The sequence below is a fragment of the Equus caballus genome, chromosome 19 (assembly GCF_041296265.1).
Source record: "Equus caballus isolate H_3958 breed thoroughbred chromosome 19, TB-T2T, whole genome shotgun sequence".
NCBI lineage: Eukaryota > Metazoa > Chordata > Mammalia > Perissodactyla > Equidae > Equus > Equus caballus.
In genome coordinates this window covers 18141668-18160447 of record NC_091702.1, presented here as the reverse complement: position 1 = coordinate 18160447, position 18780 = coordinate 18141668, and the positions used below count along the sequence as shown (strand labels likewise).

The 18780-nt window shown below is 58.9% G+C and overlaps 3 protein-coding genes across 3 annotated transcripts; all 3 read left to right on the top strand.

Moving 5' to 3' along the window:
• Positions 1 to 1821: 1821 nt before the first annotated feature.
• Positions 1822 to 5858, top strand: LOC138918893 (ral guanine nucleotide dissociation stimulator-like). Its single transcript, XM_070242467.1, has 6 exons — positions 1822 to 2039; positions 2446 to 2556; positions 3497 to 3690; positions 4337 to 4396; positions 5097 to 5290; positions 5555 to 5858. The coding sequence occupies exons 1-6, from the start codon at positions 1902 to 1904 to the stop codon at positions 5716 to 5718; spliced, it is 861 nt and encodes a 286-aa protein (XP_070098568.1). The 5' UTR covers positions 1822 to 1901; the 3' UTR covers positions 5719 to 5858.
• A 2241-nt stretch (positions 5859 to 8099) lies between these two features.
• Positions 8100 to 12117, top strand: LOC138918892 (ral guanine nucleotide dissociation stimulator-like). The gene is made up of 6 exons (XM_070242466.1): positions 8100 to 8299; positions 8706 to 8816; positions 9756 to 9949; positions 10596 to 10655; positions 11356 to 11549; positions 11814 to 12117. Exons 1-6 carry the CDS (start codon positions 8162 to 8164, stop codon positions 11975 to 11977), a joined length of 861 nt encoding a protein of 286 aa, XP_070098567.1. The 5' UTR covers positions 8100 to 8161; the 3' UTR covers positions 11978 to 12117.
• Positions 12118 to 14364: 2247 nt separating this feature from the next.
• On the top strand, positions 14365 to 18383 carry LOC138918891 (ral guanine nucleotide dissociation stimulator-like). Its single transcript, XM_070242465.1, has 6 exons — positions 14365 to 14564; positions 14971 to 15081; positions 16022 to 16215; positions 16862 to 16921; positions 17622 to 17815; positions 18080 to 18383. The coding sequence occupies exons 1-6, from the start codon at positions 14427 to 14429 to the stop codon at positions 18241 to 18243; spliced, it is 861 nt and encodes a 286-aa protein (XP_070098566.1). The 5' UTR covers positions 14365 to 14426; the 3' UTR covers positions 18244 to 18383.
• The last annotated feature ends 397 nt before the right edge of the window (positions 18384 to 18780 follow it).

Here is an 18780-nt window from a genome sequence, read left to right as displayed (position 1 = left end):
CAGAGCTGGAAACAGCGAGGGAAATGTCGGGGCCAGGGAGACCCCTTTCAAATCTTTCGCTTTCCTGGATGGGCCCTGGTAATGTTTTCAAAATGTGCAAATTTCAAAAATATTCTCATCGCATATGAAACACTGGCGTTTATAAGAAGCGTATCGTGGAGTAAAATATATTCCCCAAAGTTATAACGTTTGAGATAGATAATTAATGTTAATTTGGTAAAAGAATGACTTAAAGATGAGTCATAAGAAACGATGCCCTCGTTCTACCAAGAAACAACTGCCCAGAACAAGGGGTGGCCAGCTTTTCAGAGCTCTTCATTGAGCTCTGGTGCGGGGGCGTGTGTGTGTGTGTGTGAGTGTGTGTGTGTTTGTGTGTGAGGGCGGTGTGGGTGTGTGGGTGTGTGAGGGTGTGGTGCGGGAAGGAGCCTGGGGCTGTTCCTTCCTGGTACCTGATGCCCCACAGTGGGCTGTGAGTAGTCACACCTATCCCCTTGCGCGTTCTCAGGGACCACTGACCACATCCAAATCTCAGTAGTGACACGGCATCGCTTTGCCGTCCTCTGTGGAATCGCTCCAGTCAGTCCACACTCAAGAGGAGGGGATTACAGCAGGAGGTCTAGACCAGGAAGTCCTGATCCCAGGTGGCCAGTGACGGGAGAAGGAGAAGACCCCAGAACTTCAATGCCTTGCCCAGAATCCCAGATGAGGAAGAAGGCGGAGCCAGGGAGGAAGCCAGCTCTGCGCCCTCAAGGCTGGGGCTCTGGCTGCACACAGGCATTCCCAGGGGCCTCTGGAGAAGGCTGTGTTGGTGGAAGTGCATACAGATCTGGAGATGGCATGGGGGTGAGGGGGAGTATTCGGCAGTGTACACGGGCATTTGGTCAGTTCTTGTTTGAGGAGGAGCCCAGGTCCGGGGCACCCTGGATTGTAGCCCTGCCCACATCACACCCACGGTGGAGGCAGTGGCGGCCACTTTTCTGCTGAGCTCAGGCCTATGCAGTCCTGAATTGAATCTCTCACTGGAACATTGGGAAACTGAGGCCCCTAGAGGGGTAGGGAATGGCCCTCGACAGGGTGAGTCCAATGGGTAAGTGTGTGTTCTGACCTTCTAGGGCAAGACTGGGACCCCACGCGGAGGCTTGGCTTCTGAAATTAGGAACCATGAGACCTTGAGAAGCTCTTGCCAATCCCTCCCTTTTGTGGGAGCTGTTTTCTTCTTGGCCTCCACAACCTGAGCACACAACACGCGGACGCACACAAACACACACACACACGCGCATGCACACACACACAAACACACACACACACACACACACACATTGACCTTGGATGCAAGGATGGACTCTAGGGTGGGATCCGAAGAGAAGCAGACACAGGGCAAGTGGCAAGAGGAAGAAACACGAGGTGGGAGGCATTGCCTGCAAGTGACACCCGCCTGCAGTTTGAGAGGTATCGTCCTCTAAGGTAGGACACACGCCAGAGGACATGTCTAGCAAGTCCACGCTCCGGTCCTCCCCAGTGTGCAGACAGGAGGCCGACAGGCCCTGAGAGACACAACGGCTTATGCAGGATCCAGAAGAGGTAAGGAAGAGGACTTGTTTCTGCGTCAGTCTCAAAGCTGGGACCTCGGCCGCACCCAGACCCTCTAGGGAGCCTGTGAGACGGGTGTGTTGGTGTTCCTGGGTACGCCTACGACGTCGCATGGAGAAGGGGGGTGAGCAAGGCCATGGCCAGAGGACTGTTTGCATGGGTGGTATCTGAGGGGGGCACTCAGGTAAGGGCACTGCAGGAAATGAGGTCACTTCCTTGACAACAGACCCCAACAGACTTGGAACCCCCGCAACTAGGCAGCCACGTGCGCAAAGCCAGCTCACTTGGCTGGAGACTCTTGATAGAGAAACATGTTCTCCTGCTTTCTCCCGCCTGACCGGGGCTCTGGTTCCCAGAAAGCCCGGAGGGAGAACCTTTGGAGACGTTGTGGACGCTGGCTCAGCTCCCACGCCCCCCACCGCTGGACCTTTGGCAGGAGGTCCTCTCAGGTAACATGAGGAAGCCTAGAGCGGCCCAATCGAGGCCAGACCAGCTCCCCGAGCCCTCCCAGGGCAGCCCTCATCCCGTCCTCGTGAGTGTGGGGGCCAGAGGGACGTGTGGGCAGGATCTGCCCTTGGCCGCAGAAGGTTGGTGGGCTGGCAATAACCTGCTTTTCCCGTCACGTTCCCAAGCCAGGACAGGGCTGGCAGGACTGAAAGGGGACCCCTAAGCTGCCTCCTCATTCCAGGCCCTCAGGCTGCCGTGTGTTTCCCTCCTCGGTGGAGGTCTGTGTGGACCGTGGGGCGGGGTATGTGTGTCCAGAGTGGAGAGAGTCACAGAGGTGTGAGAGCCAGCAAAGACAGCCAGTCGGGTCTCTGAGGCTTGCCGCCTGGCTGCCGGGCACTGTCTTTCCAGAGCGTCACTCAGGAGACGGGCCAGCAGCTGAGCCACGACGCCCTCGACTCCACCACCCTGCAGGAAGGGAAGGTGCCCCACGCTGCCAAGCGAGGCCAGGGCCGGCTCAGGGTGAGTGCAGGTGCTGGGGAGACCCAAGCCCCAGGGCCCCAAGACAGCACTGAGGACCCCCAGGTCTTCGAAGGCCCTGAGACAGCCCCGGGGCTCCTGCCTGGAGCCCTGCTCCCAAAGGAATCTGAATCCCCATCTCTTCCCCCGACCTTGCCCTGCGGGCCCAGCCCCCGTCTTGGCCAGAGGAGACGGCCCTGTCCACAGAGGTGTAGCAGAGCAGAGACATTTCTAGCCCATCAGCTCACGGGCGTTCAAGAGTCCTTTTGCGTTCTGTAGAGATTTTCCTGTTTGAACTCCCATCCTCACATGTCCATGTGGCCTGGCAATCCTTCCCCACCTTCTCCCAGTCGGACGCAGCATCCTGATGGATAGGCATGCTTTTTGCCCAACAGGACATGGGGCTCACAGGGTTCTTTCTGGTCCTCTGCCTTTGCTGTCCAGAGGAACACGTCCACGTGGCCTCTCGAGGTCAGGGCGTCGGGCCTCAGCAGGCTGCCCAACTTTCCAGAAGGGAGACCCATTAGCCCAGTGACTCAGCCCTTCACTGAACCCGCACCTTCTGTTGCCATTTCCACAGCACCGCCCTGATCACCCTGCCTGTCCTCCCGTCCTCATCCCTCCCAGCCCACGAAAAGCCTCTGTGTTCTCCTGTCTCGAATGGGCAGTTGGTCAGCCACCCCAGGGTTGATGCTCTTCATCCAGGGAGGGGCTGTCACTCCTCTGCCAGCACAAAGACCTAGGAGACCAAGAGGTTTAATCCTTCTCCACCTCACATCCTACTTGGAATCCCGAGAATTCTTCCCTTGCCCTGGGCAATGATGCCCACTTCCGGCCACAAGTCACCGCGGGCTTGGGCATTCGGTGCGACCTCCAGTCCCCGGCACTCCTGGGGCCCGCGGTGCGGCCTCTGATGGCAAGCGGCCCCTCTGTCTGACCCCAGGCTGAAAATCCATCCCCAGCGAAGAGCAAAGCGTCCCGCCTGGTGTGGACCGTCCAGGCTGGAAGGCGGCAGAAGCGAGTGGAGCACCTGGTGCCCGCCTTCCTGGAGGGCGACACCGCCTACGTCCACAGCTTCCTGTGCACGTATAGAGGTTTTGCCACCACACGACAGGTGCTGGAGCTTCTGTTTCAAAGGTGCGTGCCGTGCCCCTCCGCAGCACTGTGGGCATTCAGCCACCTACTAGCTGTGAGGCTGGGGATGTCACGGCACCTCCCCGAGCCTCGGTTTGCTCCTTGCAAGGCGGGCTGAAGAGAGGATCAGCCTCCAGGGGAGATTGTAGGGACTCAGGCAGGTGCTGCCTGCAAAGGCTTCTCGAGAAGCCTAACCCTCTGGGAGGGTCGACTGGAGCGGAGGGGCTGTGGTTGTGCTCATTGAGGATATTCCTCTTGCCTAAGGCGAAGCCTCCGCCTCGTCCCTCAGCGTGCCCGTGGCCTTCACTGAGTTGTTGTCTTCCCTTTGGAAAAGGAGATGGCAGAGCTCTTCTAGGTCTCTGACCTGGGTGAAGCCAGAGCAGCGATCCCTGGGCTGAGCCGAGGCCCCCGACCCACTCAAGCAGGAGTGAGGGGCCGGTTGGAGCTCCTTCCTTCATCACGCACACACAGAGGTCCCCACTAGGTGCAGAAAGTTTTCTAGGCACTGACCAGAATCCCGGGCGCAGAGCAGGCGACAGCCATGCCCTCCAGGGCTCCATTCTCCTTGGGAGTGAGACAGCGCCGCTAGGCTTCTCACGCAGGCCTGATCCACAGTCCAGTCCATGCGACGTCCTCCTGTGTCTTCTAGATACGGTTGTGTCCTTGCCTATGGCGATGAGGACGGCGGACCCCTAGACCAACTCAAAAAGTGAGTGGGCTTTGGAATCCCTAGGAGGGCGCCCAGCGTCCACACTTGGAGGGCAGTTGCCTGCAGCGTCCCGCTCACTCATCTGCTAGAAGCTCCCCAGCGGGTGCTCAGCTCCTGCTCAGGGGGCTCAGGGAGTGCTCCGGGGCCACATAAGCCCCTCCCTGGTCGAGATACGGGGCAGGGGAGCATGACCCTCATGGGACACCTGGTGAATCAGGCAGCACGTAGGCCCAGGAGGGAAAGTTGGAGGCAAGAGGAGGGCCCTGGGAAGCATGGGCGGGAGACAATGTCCGTTGTTCCCTCACTGGTCAGATGTTCTGGGAGCACCTCCTGTGTGCCAGGGAGGGCAATGAAAAGAGGAGACTGCACCGCTCGCTGCCCTCACGCAGCTGACGTTCCAGTGGGCAGTGGGCGGAGAGATGCTCCAAGCAGTGTGTCAGGCTTCCCTGAGGCCTAGGAGAGGTGACGCCACCACGGCACAGGGCTCCCCCTTCCAAAGGCGTTTTCCTAGCCCCTCCTTGGTGCCCTGGCCTAGCTCTGCCAAGACTGCCAGATTGGAGGTGGCCGCCAAGTAGGACTGGCCCCTGGACAGCCAGGAGCGGGAGGCCCAGGAGCCCAGGCCCGCACAGGGATGCCCGGGAGGCCAGCGTGCAAGGAAAGGACCCTTCTCTGACTCTGCTGCCCACCTGTCCGTCCTCAGGGCCATCTCCTTCATTCTGGGCGCCTGGCTCCGATGGTACCCTGAGGATTTTATCCAGCCCCCAGATGTTCCCAGCCTGGAACTGCTCTTGGCCTACATTGGTCTCAATATGCCCGGCTCGGAGCTGGAGCACCGCGCCCGCGTTCTTCTTTCCCGGCTGGAGCAGCCTGAGCACACTGATGCCAAGACTGAGGGTGAGGAGGACTCGGGTGTGTGACGTGGGCGTGTGCAGAGGGGATGGCGCTGCGCCCCCCGGAGCAGAGTGTCCAGAGGCTGGGGTTCGGCTGGGAGCAAGGGGCGGGCTCAGATCACTCTTGCCAGGGACTCGAGTCTGGGAAGACTTTCGGGGGCATGGTGCTTGGACTGAGACTGCTGGATTGGCGGCAGAGGGTCCCTTTCTTTGGAATGACTTGGGCGGGCAGTCATGTTGGTGGCGTTTTCTCTTCTTCCATCTCCAGCTGCAGCTCCACCGAAAGACGCGGAAGACCCTGAAGATCCGGCACCGTCTCTCCCTCTCGGGCCCAGCCCAGCTCAGAGCCGCACAGGCATCTTGCGAGCCACAGCCGGCTCAAGACCTTCAGCAAGCACTGGCAGCATCCCAGCCACTACCCTCAGCTCCTGAGCTGCAGCCCCAGAGAATCCTCGCCTTCCCCTAGCCATGGCGTGGGTTTTAAAGTTTTGTTTTTGGTTTTTCTTTACTTAACCTTTCCCTGTATTTTATCTCGTCAGTTCAATAAAGTTTAGTTCTTGGGTTCTTTTCAATTGTTCGCTGAAGTGGCGTGAAGCAGACTCACAACGTCACACCAACGTCATCCGCATCTAGTACCCGCCCATTTTTGTCCAAGAGAACCCCTGTCCCTGGGAAGCAGTCAGTCTCCCTTCCTCCCACCGCAAGTCCCTGGTAGCCACTGAGTTTCCTTCTGTCGGACTCCGTGCGTTTCCCTCCTCCGGAGTTTGCATGGAAGTGCCAGCCTTCCAGAGGTGGCCTCCTGTGCCTGGCTGGGTCTGGTCTGAGGTGAGTGACTCCGGATGTTTGAAATTGAGATAGCGGTTTTCATTAAGAAGAAAAATCCCCCGGAGATCAAAGATTCTGTCTCAAAGAGGATGCCCCGCTATTCCCTCTTTTCACTTCCTGGGGATGGGGACCCATTGGAGGTGTGACACCAGAGCTGGAAACAGCGAGGGAAATGTCGGGGCCAGGGAGACCCCTTTCAAATCTTTCGCTTTCCTGGATGGGCCCTGGTAATGTTTTCAAAATGTGCAAATTTCAAAAATATTCTCATCGCATATGAAACACTGGCGTTTATAAGAAGCGTATCGTGGAGTAAAATATATTCCCCAAAGTTATAACGTTTGAGATAGATAATTAATGTTAATTTGGTAAAAGAATGACTTAAAGATGAGTCATAAGAAACGATGCCCTCGTTCTACCAAGAAACAACTGCCCAGAACAAGGGGTGGCCAGCTTTTCAGAGCTCTTCATTGAGCTCTGGTGCGGGGGCGTGTGTGTGTGTGTGTGAGTGTGTGTGTGTTTGTGTGTGAGGGCGGTGTGGGTGTGTGGGTGTGTGAGGGTGTGGTGCGGGAAGGAGCCTGGGGCTGTTCCTTCCTGGTACCTGATGCCCCACAGTGGGCTGTGAGTAGTCACACCTATCCCCTTGCGCGTTCTCAGGGACCACTGACCACATCCAAATCTCAGTAGTGACACGGCATCGCTTTGCCGTCCTCTGTGGAATCGCTCCAGTCAGTCCACACTCAAGAGGAGGGGATTACAGCAGGAGGTCTAGACCAGGAAGTCCTGATCCCAGGTGGCCAGTGACGGGAGAAGGAGAAGACCCCAGAACTTCAATGCCTTGCCCAGAATCCCAGATGAGGAAGAAGGCGGAGCCAGGGAGGAAGCCAGCTCTGCGCCCTCAAGGCTGGGGCTCTGGCTGCACACAGGCATTCCCAGGGGCCTCTGGAGAAGGCTGTGTTGGTGGAAGTGCATACAGATCTGGAGATGGCATGGGGGTGAGGGGGAGTATTCGGCAGTGTACACGGGCATTTGGTCAGTTCTTGTTTGAGGAGGAGCCCAGGTCCGGGGCACCCTGGATTGTAGCCCTGCCCACATCACACCCACGGTGGAGGCAGTGGCGGCCACTTTTCTGCTGAGCTCAGGCCTATGCAGTCCTGAATTGAATCTCTCACTGGAACATTGGGAAACTGAGGCCCCTAGAGGGGTAGGGAATGGCCCTCGACAGGGTGAGTCCAATGGGTAAGTGTGTGTTCTGACCTTCTAGGGCAAGACTGGGACCCCACGCGGAGGCTTGGCTTCTGAAATTAGGAACCATGAGACCTTGAGAAGCTCTTGCCAATCCCTCCCTTTTGTGGGAGCTGTTTTCTTCTTGGCCTCCACAACCTGAGCACACAACACGCGGACGCACACAAACACACACACACACGCGCATGCACACACACACAAACACACACACACACACACACACACATTGACCTTGGATGCAAGGATGGACTCTAGGGTGGGATCCGAAGAGAAGCAGACACAGGGCAAGTGGCAAGAGGAAGAAACACGAGGTGGGAGGCATTGCCTGCAAGTGACACCCGCCTGCAGTTTGAGAGGTATCGTCCTCTAAGGTAGGACACACGCCAGAGGACATGTCTAGCAAGTCCACGCTCCGGTCCTCCCCAGTGTGCAGACAGGAGGCCGACAGGCCCTGAGAGACACAACGGCTTATGCAGGATCCAGAAGAGGTAAGGAAGAGGACTTGTTTCTGCGTCAGTCTCAAAGCTGGGACCTCGGCCGCACCCAGACCCTCTAGGGAGCCTGTGAGACGGGTGTGTTGGTGTTCCTGGGTACGCCTACGACGTCGCATGGAGAAGGGGGGTGAGCAAGGCCATGGCCAGAGGACTGTTTGCATGGGTGGTATCTGAGGGGGGCACTCAGGTAAGGGCACTGCAGGAAATGAGGTCACTTCCTTGACAACAGACCCCAACAGACTTGGAACCCCCGCAACTAGGCAGCCACGTGCGCAAAGCCAGCTCACTTGGCTGGAGACTCTTGATAGAGAAACATGTTCTCCTGCTTTCTCCCGCCTGACCGGGGCTCTGGTTCCCAGAAAGCCCGCAGGGAGAACCTTTGGAGACGTTGTGGACGCTGGCTCAGCTCCCACGCCCCCCACCGCTGGACCTTTGGCAGGAGGTCCTCTCAGGTAACATGAGGAAGCCTAGAGCAGCCCAATCGAGGCCAGACCAGCTCCCCGAGCCCTCCCAGGGCAGCCCTCATCCCGTCCTCGTGAGTGTGGGGGCCAGAGGGACGTGTGGGCAGGATCTGCCCTTGGCCGCAGAAGGTTGGTGGGCTGGCAATAACCTGCTTTTCCCGTCACGTTCCCAAGCCAGGACAGGGCTGGCAGGACTGAAAGGGGACCCCTAAGCTGCCTCCTCATTCCAGGCCCTCAGGCTGCCGTGTGTTTCCCTCCTCGGTGGAGGTCTGTGTGGACCGTGGGGCGGGGTATGTGTGTCCAGAGTGGAGAGAGTCACAGAGGTGTGAGAGCCAGCAAAGACAGCCAGTCGGGTCTCTGAGGCTTGCCGCCTGGCTGCCGGGCACTGTCTTTCCAGAGCGTCACTCAGGAGACGGGCCAGCAGCTGAGCCACGACGCCCTCGACTCCACCACCCTGCAGGAAGGGAAGGTGCCCCACGCTGCCAAGCGAGGCCAGGGCCGGCTCAGGGTGAGTGCAGGTGCTGGGGAGACCCAAGCCCCAGGGCCCCAAGACAGCACTGAGGACCCCAGGTCTTCGAAGGCCCTGAGACAGCCCCGGGGCTCCTGCCTGGAGCCCTGCTCCCAAAGGAATCTGAATCCCCATCTCTTCCCCCGACCTTGCCCTGCGGGCCCAGCCCCCGTCTTGGCCAGAGGAGACGGCCCTGTCCACAGAGGTGTAGCAGAGCAGAGACATTTCTAGCCCATCAGCTCACGGGCGTTCAAGAGTCCTTTTGCGTTCTGTAGAGATTTTCCTGTTTGAACTCCCATCCTCACATGTCCATGTGGCCTGGCAATCCTTCCCCACCTTCTCCCAGTCGGACGCAGCATCCTGATGGATAGGCATGCTTTTTGCCCAACAGGACATGGGGCTCACAGGGTTCTTTCTGGTCCTCTGCCTTTGCTGTCCAGAGGAACACGTCCACGTGGCCTCTCGAGGTCAGGGCGTCGGGCCTCAGCAGGCTGCCCAACTTTCCAGAAGGGAGACCCATTAGCCCAGTGACTCAGCCCTTCACTGAACCCGCACCTTCTGTTGCCATTTCCACAGCACCGCCCTGATCACCCTGCCTGTCCTCCCGTCCTCATCCCTCCCAGCCCACGAAAAGCCTCTGTGTTCTCCTGTCTCGAATGGGCAGTTGGTCAGCCACCCCAGGGTTGATGCTCTTCATCCAGGGAGGGGCTGTCACTCCTCTGCCAGCACAAAGACCTAGGAGACCAAGAGGTTTAATCCTTCTCCACCTCACACCCTACTTGGAATCCCGAGAATTCTTCCCTTGCCCTGGGCAATGATGCCCACTTCCGGCCACAAGTCACCGCGGGCTTGGGCATTCGGTGCGACCTCCAGTCCCCGGCACTCCTGGGGCCCGCGGTGCGGCCTCTGATGGCAAGCGGCCCCTCTGTCTGACCCCAGGCTGAAAATCCATCCCCAGCGAAGAGCAAAGCGTCCCGCCTGGTGTGGACCGTCCAGGCTGGAAGGCGGCAGAAGCGAGTGGAGCACCTGGTGCCCGCCTTCCTGGAGGGCGACACCGCCTACGTCCACAGCTTCCTGTGCACGTATAGAGGTTTTGCCACCACACGACAGGTGCTGGAGCTTCTGTTTCAAAGGTGCGTGCCGTGCCCCTCCGCAGCACTGTGGGCATTCAGCCACCTACTAGCTGTGAGGCTGGGGATGTCACGGCACCTCCCCGAGCCTCGGTTTGCTCCTTGCAAGGCGGGCTGAAGAGAGGATCAGCCTCCAGGGGAGATTGTAGGGACTCAGGCAGGTGCTGCCTGCAAAGGCTTCTCGAGAAGCCTAACCCTCTGGGAGGGTCGACTGGAGCGGAGGGGCTGTGGTTGTGCTCATTGAGGATATTCCTCTTGCCTAAGGCGAAGCCTCCGCCTCGTCCCTCAGCGTGCCCGTGGCCTTCACTGAGTTGTTGTCTTCCCTTTGGAAAAGGAGATGGCAGAGCTCTTCTAGGTCTCTGACCTGGGTGAAGCCAGAGCAGCGATCCCTGGGCTGAGCCGAGGCCCCCGACCCACTCAAGCAGGAGTGAGGGGCCGGTTGGAGCTCCTTCCTTCATCACGCACACACAGAGGTCCCCACTAGGTGCAGAAAGTTTTCTAGGCACTGACCAGAATCCCGTGCGCAGAGCAGGCGACAGCCATGCCCTCCAGGGCTCCATTCTCCTTGGGAGTGAGACAGCGCCGCTAGGCTTCTCACGCAGGCCTGATCCACAGTCCAGTCCATGCGACGTCCTCCTGTGTCTTCTAGATACGGTTGTGTCCTTGCCTATGGCGATGAGGACGGCGGACCCCTAGACCAACTCAAAAAGTGAGTGGGCTTTGGAATCCCTAGGAGGGCGCCCAGCGTCCACACTTGGAGGGCAGTTGCCTGCAGCGTCCCGCTCACTCATCTGCTAGAAGCTCCCCAGCGGGTGCTCAGCTCCTGCTCAGGGGGCTCAGGGAGTGCTCCGGGGCCACATAAGCCCCTCCCTGGTCGAGATACGGGGCAGGGGAGCATGACCCTCATGGGACACCTGGTGAATCAGGCAGCACGTAGGCCCAGGAGGGAAAGTTGGAGGCAAGAGGAGGGCCCTGGGAAGCATGGGCGGGAGACAATGTCCGTTGTTCCCTCACTGGTCAGATGTTCTGGGAGCACCTCCTGTGTGCCAGGGAGGGCAATGAAAAGAGGAGACTGCACCGCTCGCTGCCCTCACGCAGCTGACGTTCCAGTGGGCAGTGGGCGGAGAGATGCTCCAAGCAGTGTGTCAGGCTTCCCTGAGGCCTAGGAGAGGTGACGCCACCACGGCACAGGGCTCCCCCTTCCAAAGGCGTTTTCCTAGCCCCTCCTTGGTGCCCTGGCCTAGCTCTGCCAAGACTGCCAGATTGGAGGTGGCCGCCAAGTAGGACTGGCCCCTGGACAGCCAGGAGCGGGAGGCCCAGGAGCCCAGGCCCGCACAGGGATGCCCGGGAGGCCAGCGTGCAAGGAAAGGACCCTTCTCTGACTCTGCTGCCCACCTGTCCGTCCTCAGGGCCATCTCCTTCATTCTGGGCGCCTGGCTCCGATGGTACCCTGAGGATTTTATCCAGCCCCCAGATGTTCCCAGCCTGGAACTGCTCTTGGCCTACATCGGTCTCAATATGCCCGGCTCGGAGCTGGAGCACCGCGCCCGCGTTCTTCTTTCCCGGCTGGAGCAGCCTGAGCACACTGATGCCAAGACTGAGGGTGAGGAGGACTCGGGTGTGTGACGTGGGCGTGTGCAGAGGGGATGGCGCTGCGCCCCCCGGAGCAGAGTGTCCAGAGGCTGGGGTTCGGCTGGGAGCAAGGGGCGGGCTCAGATCACTCTTGCCAGGGACTCGAGTCTGGGAAGACTTTCGGGGGCATGGTGCTTGGACTGAGACTGCTGGATTGGCGGCAGAGGGTCCCTTTCTTTGGAATGACTTGGGCGGGCAGTCATGTTGGTGGCGTTTTCTCTTCTTCCATCTCCAGCTGCAGCTCCACCGAAAGACGCGGAAGACCCTGAAGATCCGGCACCGTCTCTCCCTCTCGGGCCCAGCCCAGCTCAGAGCCGCACAGGCATCTTGCGAGCCACAGCCGGCTCAAGACCTTCAGCAAGCACTGGCAGCATCCCAGCCACTACCCTCAGCTCCTGAGCTGCAGCCCCAGAGAATCCTCGCCTTCCCCTAGCCATGGCGTGGGTTTTAAAGTTTTGTTTTTGGTTTTTCTTTACTTAACCTTTCCCTGTATTTTATCTCGTCAGTTCAATAAAGTTTAGTTCTTGGGTTCTTTTCAATTGTTCGCTGAAGTGGCGTGAAGCAGACTCACAACGTCACACCAACGTCATCCGCATCTAGTACCCGCCCATTTTTGTCCAAGAGAAACCCTGTCCCTGGGAAGCAGTCAGTCTCCCTTCCTCCCACCGCAAGTCCCTGGTAGCCACTGAGTTTCCTTCTGTCGGACTCCGTGCGTTTCCCTCCTCCGGAGTTTGCATGGAAGTGCCAGCCTTCCAGAGGTGGCCTCCTGTGCCTGGCTGGGTCTGGTCTGAGGTGAGTGACTCCGGATGTTTGAAATTGAGATAGCGGTTTTCATTAAGAAGAAAAATCCCCCGGAGATCAAAGATTCTGTCTCAAAGAGGATGCCCCGCTATTCCCTCTTTTCACTTCCTGGGGATGGGGACCCATTGGAGGTGTGACACCAGAGCTGGAAACAGCGAGGGAAATGTCGGGGCCAGGGAGACCCCTTTCAAATCTTTCGCTTTCCTGGATGGGCCCTGGTAATGTTTTCAAAATGTGCAAATTTCAAAAATATTCTCATCGCATATGAAACACTGGCGTTTATAAGAAGCGTATCGTGGAGTAAAATATATTCCCCAAAGTTATAACGTTTGAGATAGATAATTAATGTTAATTTGGTAAAAGAATGACTTAAAGATGAGTCATAAGAAACGATGCCCTCGTTCTACCAAGAAACAACTGCCCAGAACAAGGGGTGGCCAGCTTTTCAGAGCTCTTCATTGAGCTCTGGTGCGGGGGCGTGTGTGTGTGTGTGTGAGTGTGTGTGTGTTTGTGTGTGAGGGCGGTGTGGGTGTGTGGGTGTGTGAGGGTGTGGTGCGGGAAGGAGCCTGGGGCTGTTCCTTCCTGGTACCTGATGCCCCACAGTGGGCTGTGAGTAGTCACACCTATCCCCTTGCGCGTTCTCAGGGACCACTGACCACATCCAAATCTCAGTAGTGACACGGCATCGCTTTGCCGTCCTCTGTGGAATCGCTCCAGTCAGTCCACACTCAAGAGGAGGGGATTACAGCAGGAGGTCTAGACCAGGAAGTCCTGATCCCAGGTGGCCAGTGACAGTGACGGGAGAAGGAGAAGACCCCAGAACTTCAATGCCTTGCCCAGAATCCCAGATGAGGAAGAAGGCGGAGCCAGGGAGGAAGCCAGCTCTGCGTCCTCAAGGCTGGGGCTCTGGCTGCACACAGGCATTCCCAGGGGCCTCTGGAGAAGGCTGTGTTGGTGGAAGTGCATACAGATCTGGAGATGGCATGGGGGTGAGGGGGAGTATTCGGCAGTGTACACGGGCATTTGGTCAGTTCTTGTTTGAGGAGGAGCCCAGGTCCGGGGCACCCTGGATTGTAGCCCTGCCCACATCACACCCACGGTGGAGGCAGTGGCGGCCACTTTTCTGCTGAGCTCAGGCCTATGCAGTCCTGAATTGAATCTCTCACTGGAACATTGGGAAACTGAGGCCCCTAGAGGGGTAGGGAATGGCCCTCGACAGGGTGAGTCCAATGGGTAAGTGTGTGTTCTGACCTTCTAGGGCAAGACTGGGACCCCACGCGGAGGCTTGGCTTCTGAAATTAGGAACCATGAGACCTTGAGAAGCTCTTGCCAATCCCTCCCTTTTGTGGGAGCTGTTTTCTTCTTGGCCTCCACAACCTGAGCACACAACACGCGGACGCACACAAACACACACACACACGCGCATGCACACACACACAAACACACACACACACACACACACACATTGACCTTGGATGCAAGGATGGACTCTAGGGTGGGATCCGAAGAGAAGCAGACACAGGGCAAGTGGCAAGAGGAAGAAACACGAGGTGGGAGGCATTGCCTGCAAGTGACACCCGCCTGCAGTTTGAGAGGTATCGTCCTCTAAGGTAGGACACACGCCAGAGGACATGTCTAGCAAGTCCACGCTCCGGTCCTCCCCAGTGTGCAGACAGGAGGCCGACAGGCCCTGAGAGACACAACGGCTTATGCAGGATCCAGAAGAGGTAAGGAAGAGGACTTGTTTCTGCGTCAGTCTCAAAGCTGGGACCTCGGCCGCACCCAGACCCTCTAGGGAGCCTGTGAGACGGGTGTGTTGGTGTTCCTGGGTACGCCTACGACGTCGCATGGAGAAGGGGGGTGAGCAAGGCCATGGCCAGAGGACTGTTTGCATGGGTGGTATCTGAGGGGGGCACTCAGGTAAGGGCACTGCAGGAAATGAGGTCACTTCCTTGACAACAGACCCCAACAGACTTGGAACCCCCGCAACTAGGCAGCCACGTGCGCAAAGCCAGCTCACTTGGCTGGAGACTCTTGATAGAGAAACATGTTCTCCTGCTTTCTCCCGCCTGACCGGGGCTCTGGTTCCCAGAAAGCCCGCAGGGAGAACCTTTGGAGACGTTGTGGACGCTGGCTCAGCTCCCACGCCCCCCACCGCTGGACCTTTGGCAGGAGGTCCTCTCAGGTAACATGAGGAAGCCTAGAGCAGCCCAATCGAGGCCAGACCAGCTCCCCGAGCCCTCCCAGGGCAGCCCTCATCCCGTCCTCGTGAGTGTGGGGGCCAGAGGGACGTGTGGGCAGGATCTGCCCTTGGCCGCAGAAGGTTGGTGGGCTGGCAATAACCTGCTTTTCCCGTCACGTTCCCAAGCCAGGACAGGGCTGGCAGGACTGAAAGGGGACCCCTAAGCTGCCTCCTCATTCCAGGCCCTCAGGCTGCCGTGTGTTTCCCTCCTCGGTGGAGGTCTGTGTGGACCGTGGGGCGGGGTATGTGTGTCCAGAGTGGAGAGAGTCACAGAGGTGTGAGAGCCAGCAAAGACAGCCAGTCGGGTCTCTGAGGCTTGCCGCCTGGCTGCCGGGCACTGTCTTTCCAGAGCGTCACTCAGGAGATGGGCCAGCAGCTGAGCCACGACGCCCTCGACTCCACCACCCTGCAGGAAGGGAAGGTGCCCCACGCTGCCAAGCGAGGCCAGGGCCGGCTCAGGGTGAGTGCAGGTGCTGGGGAGACCCAAGCCCCAGGGCCCCAAGACAGCACTGAGGACCCCCAGGTCTTCGAAGGCCCTGAGACAGCCCCGGGGCTCCTGCCTGGAGCCCTGCTCCCAAAGGAATCTGAATCCCCATCTCTTCCCCCGACCTTGCCCTGCGGGCCCAGCCCCCGTCTTGGCCAGAGGAGACGGCCCTGTCCACAGAGGTGTAGCAGAGCAGAGACATTTCTAGCCCATCAGCTCACGGGCGTTCAAGAGTCCTTTTGCGTTCTGTAGAGATTTTCCTGTTTGAACTCCCATCCTCACATGTCCATGTGGCCTGGCAATCCTTCCCCACCTTCTCCCAGTCGGACGCAGCATCCTGATGGATAGGCATGCTTTTTGCCCAACAGGACATGGGGCTCACAGGGTTCTTTCTGGTCCTCTGCCTTTGCTGTCCAGAGGAACACGTCCACGTGGCCTCTCGAGGTCAGGGCGTCGGGCCTCAGCAGGCTGCCCAACTTTCCAGAAGGGAGACCCATTAGCCCAGTGACTCAGCCCTTCACTGAACCCGCACCTTCTGTTGCCATTTCCACAGCACCGCCCTGATCACCCTGCCTGTCCTCCCGTCCTCATCCCTCCCAGCCCACGAAAAGCCTCTGTGTTCTCCTGTCTCGAATGGGCAGTTGGTCAGCCACCCCAGGGTTGATGCTCTTCATCCAGGGAGGGGCTGTCACTCCTCTGCCAGCACAAAGACCTAGGAGACCAAGAGGTTTAATCCTTCTCCACCTCACATCCTACTTGGAATCCCGAGAATTCTTCCCTTGCCCTGGGCAATGATGCCCACTTCCGGCCACAAGTCACCGCGGGCTTGGGCATTCGGTGCGACCTCCAGTCCCCGGCACTCCTGGGGCCCGCGGTGCGGCCTCTGATGGCAAGCGGCCCCTCTGTCTGACCCCAGGCTGAAAATCCATCCCCAGCGAAGAGCAAAGCGTCCCGCCTGGTGTGGACCGTCCAGGCTGGAAGGCGGCAGAAGCGAGTGGAGCACCTGGTGCCCGCCTTCCTGGAGGGCGACACCGCCTACGTCCACAGCTTCCTGTGCACGTATAGAGGTTTTGCCACCACACGACAGGTGCTGGAGCTTCTGTTTCAAAGGTGCGTGCCGTGCCCCTCCGCAGCACTGTGGGCATTCAGCCACCTACTAGCTGTGAGGCTGGGGATGTCACGGCACCTCCCCGAGCCTCGGTTTGCTCCTTGCAAGGCGGGCTGAAGAGAGGATCAGCCTCCAGGGGAGATTGTAGGGACTCAGGCAGGTGCTGCCTGCAAAGGCTTCTCGAGAAGCCTAACCCTCTGGGAGGGTCGACTGGAGCGGAGGGGCTGTGGTTGTGCTCATTGAGGATATTCCTCTTGCCTAAGGCGAAGCCTCCGCCTCGTCCCTCAGCGTGCCCGTGGCCTTCACTGAGTTGTTGTCTTCCCTTTGGAAAAGGAGATGGCAGAGCTCTTCTAGGTCTCTGACCTGGGTGAAGCCAGAGCAGCGATCCCTGGGCTGAGCCGAGGCCCCCGACCCACTCAAGCAGGAGTGAGGGGCCGGTTGGAGCTCCTTCCTTCATCACGCACACACAGAGGTCCCCACTAGGTGCAGAAAGTTTTCTAGGCACTGACCAGAATCCCGTGCGCAGAGCAGGCGACAGCCATGCCCTCCAGGGCTCCATTCTCCTTGGGAGTGAGACAGCGCCGCTAGGCTTCTCACGCAGGCCTGATCCACAGTCCAGTCCATGCGACGTCCTCCTGTGTCTTCTAGATACGGTTGTGTCCTTGCCTATGGCGATGAGGACGGCGGACCCCTAGACCAACTCAAAAAGTGAGTGGGCTTTGGAATCCCTAGGAGGGCGCCCAGCGTCCACACTTGGAGGGCAGTTGCCTGCAGCGTCCCGCTCACTCATCTGCTAGAAGCTCCCCAGCGGGTGCTCAGCTCCTGCTCAGGGGGCTCAGGGAGTGCTCCGGGGCCACATAAGCCCCTCCCTGGTCGAGATACGGGGCAGGGGAGCATGACCCTCATGGGACACCTGGTGAATCAGGCAGCACGTAGGCCCAGGAGGGAAAGTTGGAGGCAAGAGGAGGGCCCTGGGAAGCATGGGCGGGAGACAATGTCCGTTGTTCCCTCACTGGTCAGATGTTCTGGGAGCACCTCCTGTGTGCCAGGGAGGGCAATGAAAAGAGGAGACTGCACCGCTCGCTGCCCTCACGCAGCTGACGTTCCAGTGGGCAGTGGGCGGAGAGATGCTCCAAGCAGTGTGTCAGGCTTCCCTGAGGCCTAGGAGAGGTGACGCCACCACGGCACAGGGCTCCCCCTTCCAAAGGCGTTTTCCTAGCCCCTCCTTGGTGCCCTGGCCTAGCTCTGCCAAGACTGCCAGATTGGAGGTGGCCGCCAAGTAGGACTGGCCCCTGGACAGCCAGGAGCGGGAGGCCCAGGAGCCCAGGCCCGCACAGGGATGCCCGGGAGGCCAGCGTGCAAGGAAAGGACCCTTCTCTGACTCTGCTGCCCACCTGTCCGTCCTCAGGGCCATCTCCTTCATTCTGGGCGCCTGGCTCCGATGGTACCCTGAGGATTTTATCCAGCCCCCAGATGTTCCCAGCCTGGAACTGCTCTTGGCCTACATCGGTCTCAATATGCCCGGCTCGGAGCTGGAGCACCGCGCCCGCGTTCTTCTTTCCCGGCTGGAGCAGCCTGAGCACACTGATGCCAAGACTGAGGGTGAGGAGGACTCGGGTGTGTGACGTGGGCGTGTGCAGAGGGGATGGCGCTGCGCCCCCCGGAGCAGAGTGTCCAGAGGCTGGGGTTCGGCTGGGAGCAAGGGGCGGGCTCAGATCACTCTTGCCAGGTACTCGAGTCTGGGAAGACTTTCGGGGGCATGGTGCTTGGACTGAGACTGCTGGATTGGCGGCAGAGGGTCCCTTTCTTTGGAATGACTTGGGCGGGCAGTCATGTTGGTGGCGTTTTCTCTTCTTCCATCTCCAGCTGCAGCTCCACCGAAAGACGCGGAAGACCCTGAAGATCCGGCACCGTCTCTCCCTCTCGGGCCCAGCCCAGCTCAGAGCCGCACAGGCATCTTGCGAGCCACAGCCGGCTCAAGACCTTCAGCAAGCACTGGCAGCATCCCAGCCACTACCCTCAGCTCCTGAGCTGCAGCCCCAGAGAATCCTCGCCTTCCCCTAGCCATGGCGTGGGTTTTAAAGTTTTGTTTTTGGTTTTTCTTTACTTAACCTTTCCCTGTATTTTATCTCGTCAGTTCAATAAAGTTTAGTTCTTGGGTTCTTTTCAATTGTTCGCTGAAGTGGCGTGAAGCAGACTCACAACGTCACACCAACGTCATCCGCATCTAGTACCCGCCCATTTTTGTCCAAGAGAAACCCTGTCCCTGGGAAGCAGTCAGTCTCCCTTCCTCCCACCGCAAGTCCCTGGTAGCCACTGAGTTTCCTTCTGTCGGACTCCGTGCGTTTCCCTCCTCCGGAGTTTGCATGGAAGTGCCAGCCTTCCAGAGGTGGCCTCCTGTGCCTGGCTGGGTCTGGTCTGAGGTGAGTGACTCCGGATGTTTGAAATTGAGATAGCGGTTTTCATTAAGAAGAAAAATCCCCCGGAGATCAAAGATTCTGTCTCAAAGAGGATGCCCCGCTATTCCCTCTTTTCACTTCCTGGGGATGGGGACCCATTGGAGGTGT

Excerpts from the sequence above, each read along its gene's own strand:
- LOC138918893 (XM_070242467.1), top strand. The coding sequence starts at position 1,902 with ATGTTCTCCTGCTTTCTCCCGCCTGACCGGGGCTCTGGTTCCCAGAAA. Across the intron at positions 2,040-2,445 it reads TTGGCAGGAGGTCCTCTCAG|AGCGTCACTCAGGAGACGGG; the intron begins GTAACATGAGGA and ends CTGTCTTTCCAG. Across the intron at positions 4,397-5,096 it reads CCCCTAGACCAACTCAAAAA|GGCCATCTCCTTCATTCTGG; the intron begins GTGAGTGGGCTT and ends GTCCGTCCTCAG.
- LOC138918892 (XM_070242466.1), top strand. The coding sequence starts at position 8,162 with ATGTTCTCCTGCTTTCTCCCGCCTGACCGGGGCTCTGGTTCCCAGAAA. Across the intron at positions 9,950-10,595 it reads CTGGAGCTTCTGTTTCAAAG|ATACGGTTGTGTCCTTGCCT; the intron begins GTGCGTGCCGTG and ends TGTGTCTTCTAG. Across the intron at positions 11,550-11,813 it reads CACTGATGCCAAGACTGAGG|CTGCAGCTCCACCGAAAGAC; the intron begins GTGAGGAGGACT and ends TTCCATCTCCAG.
- LOC138918891 (XM_070242465.1), top strand. The coding sequence starts at position 14,427 with ATGTTCTCCTGCTTTCTCCCGCCTGACCGGGGCTCTGGTTCCCAGAAA. Across the intron at positions 15,082-16,021 it reads GAGGCCAGGGCCGGCTCAGG|GCTGAAAATCCATCCCCAGC; the intron begins GTGAGTGCAGGT and ends GTCTGACCCCAG. Across the intron at positions 17,816-18,079 it reads CACTGATGCCAAGACTGAGG|CTGCAGCTCCACCGAAAGAC; the intron begins GTGAGGAGGACT and ends TTCCATCTCCAG.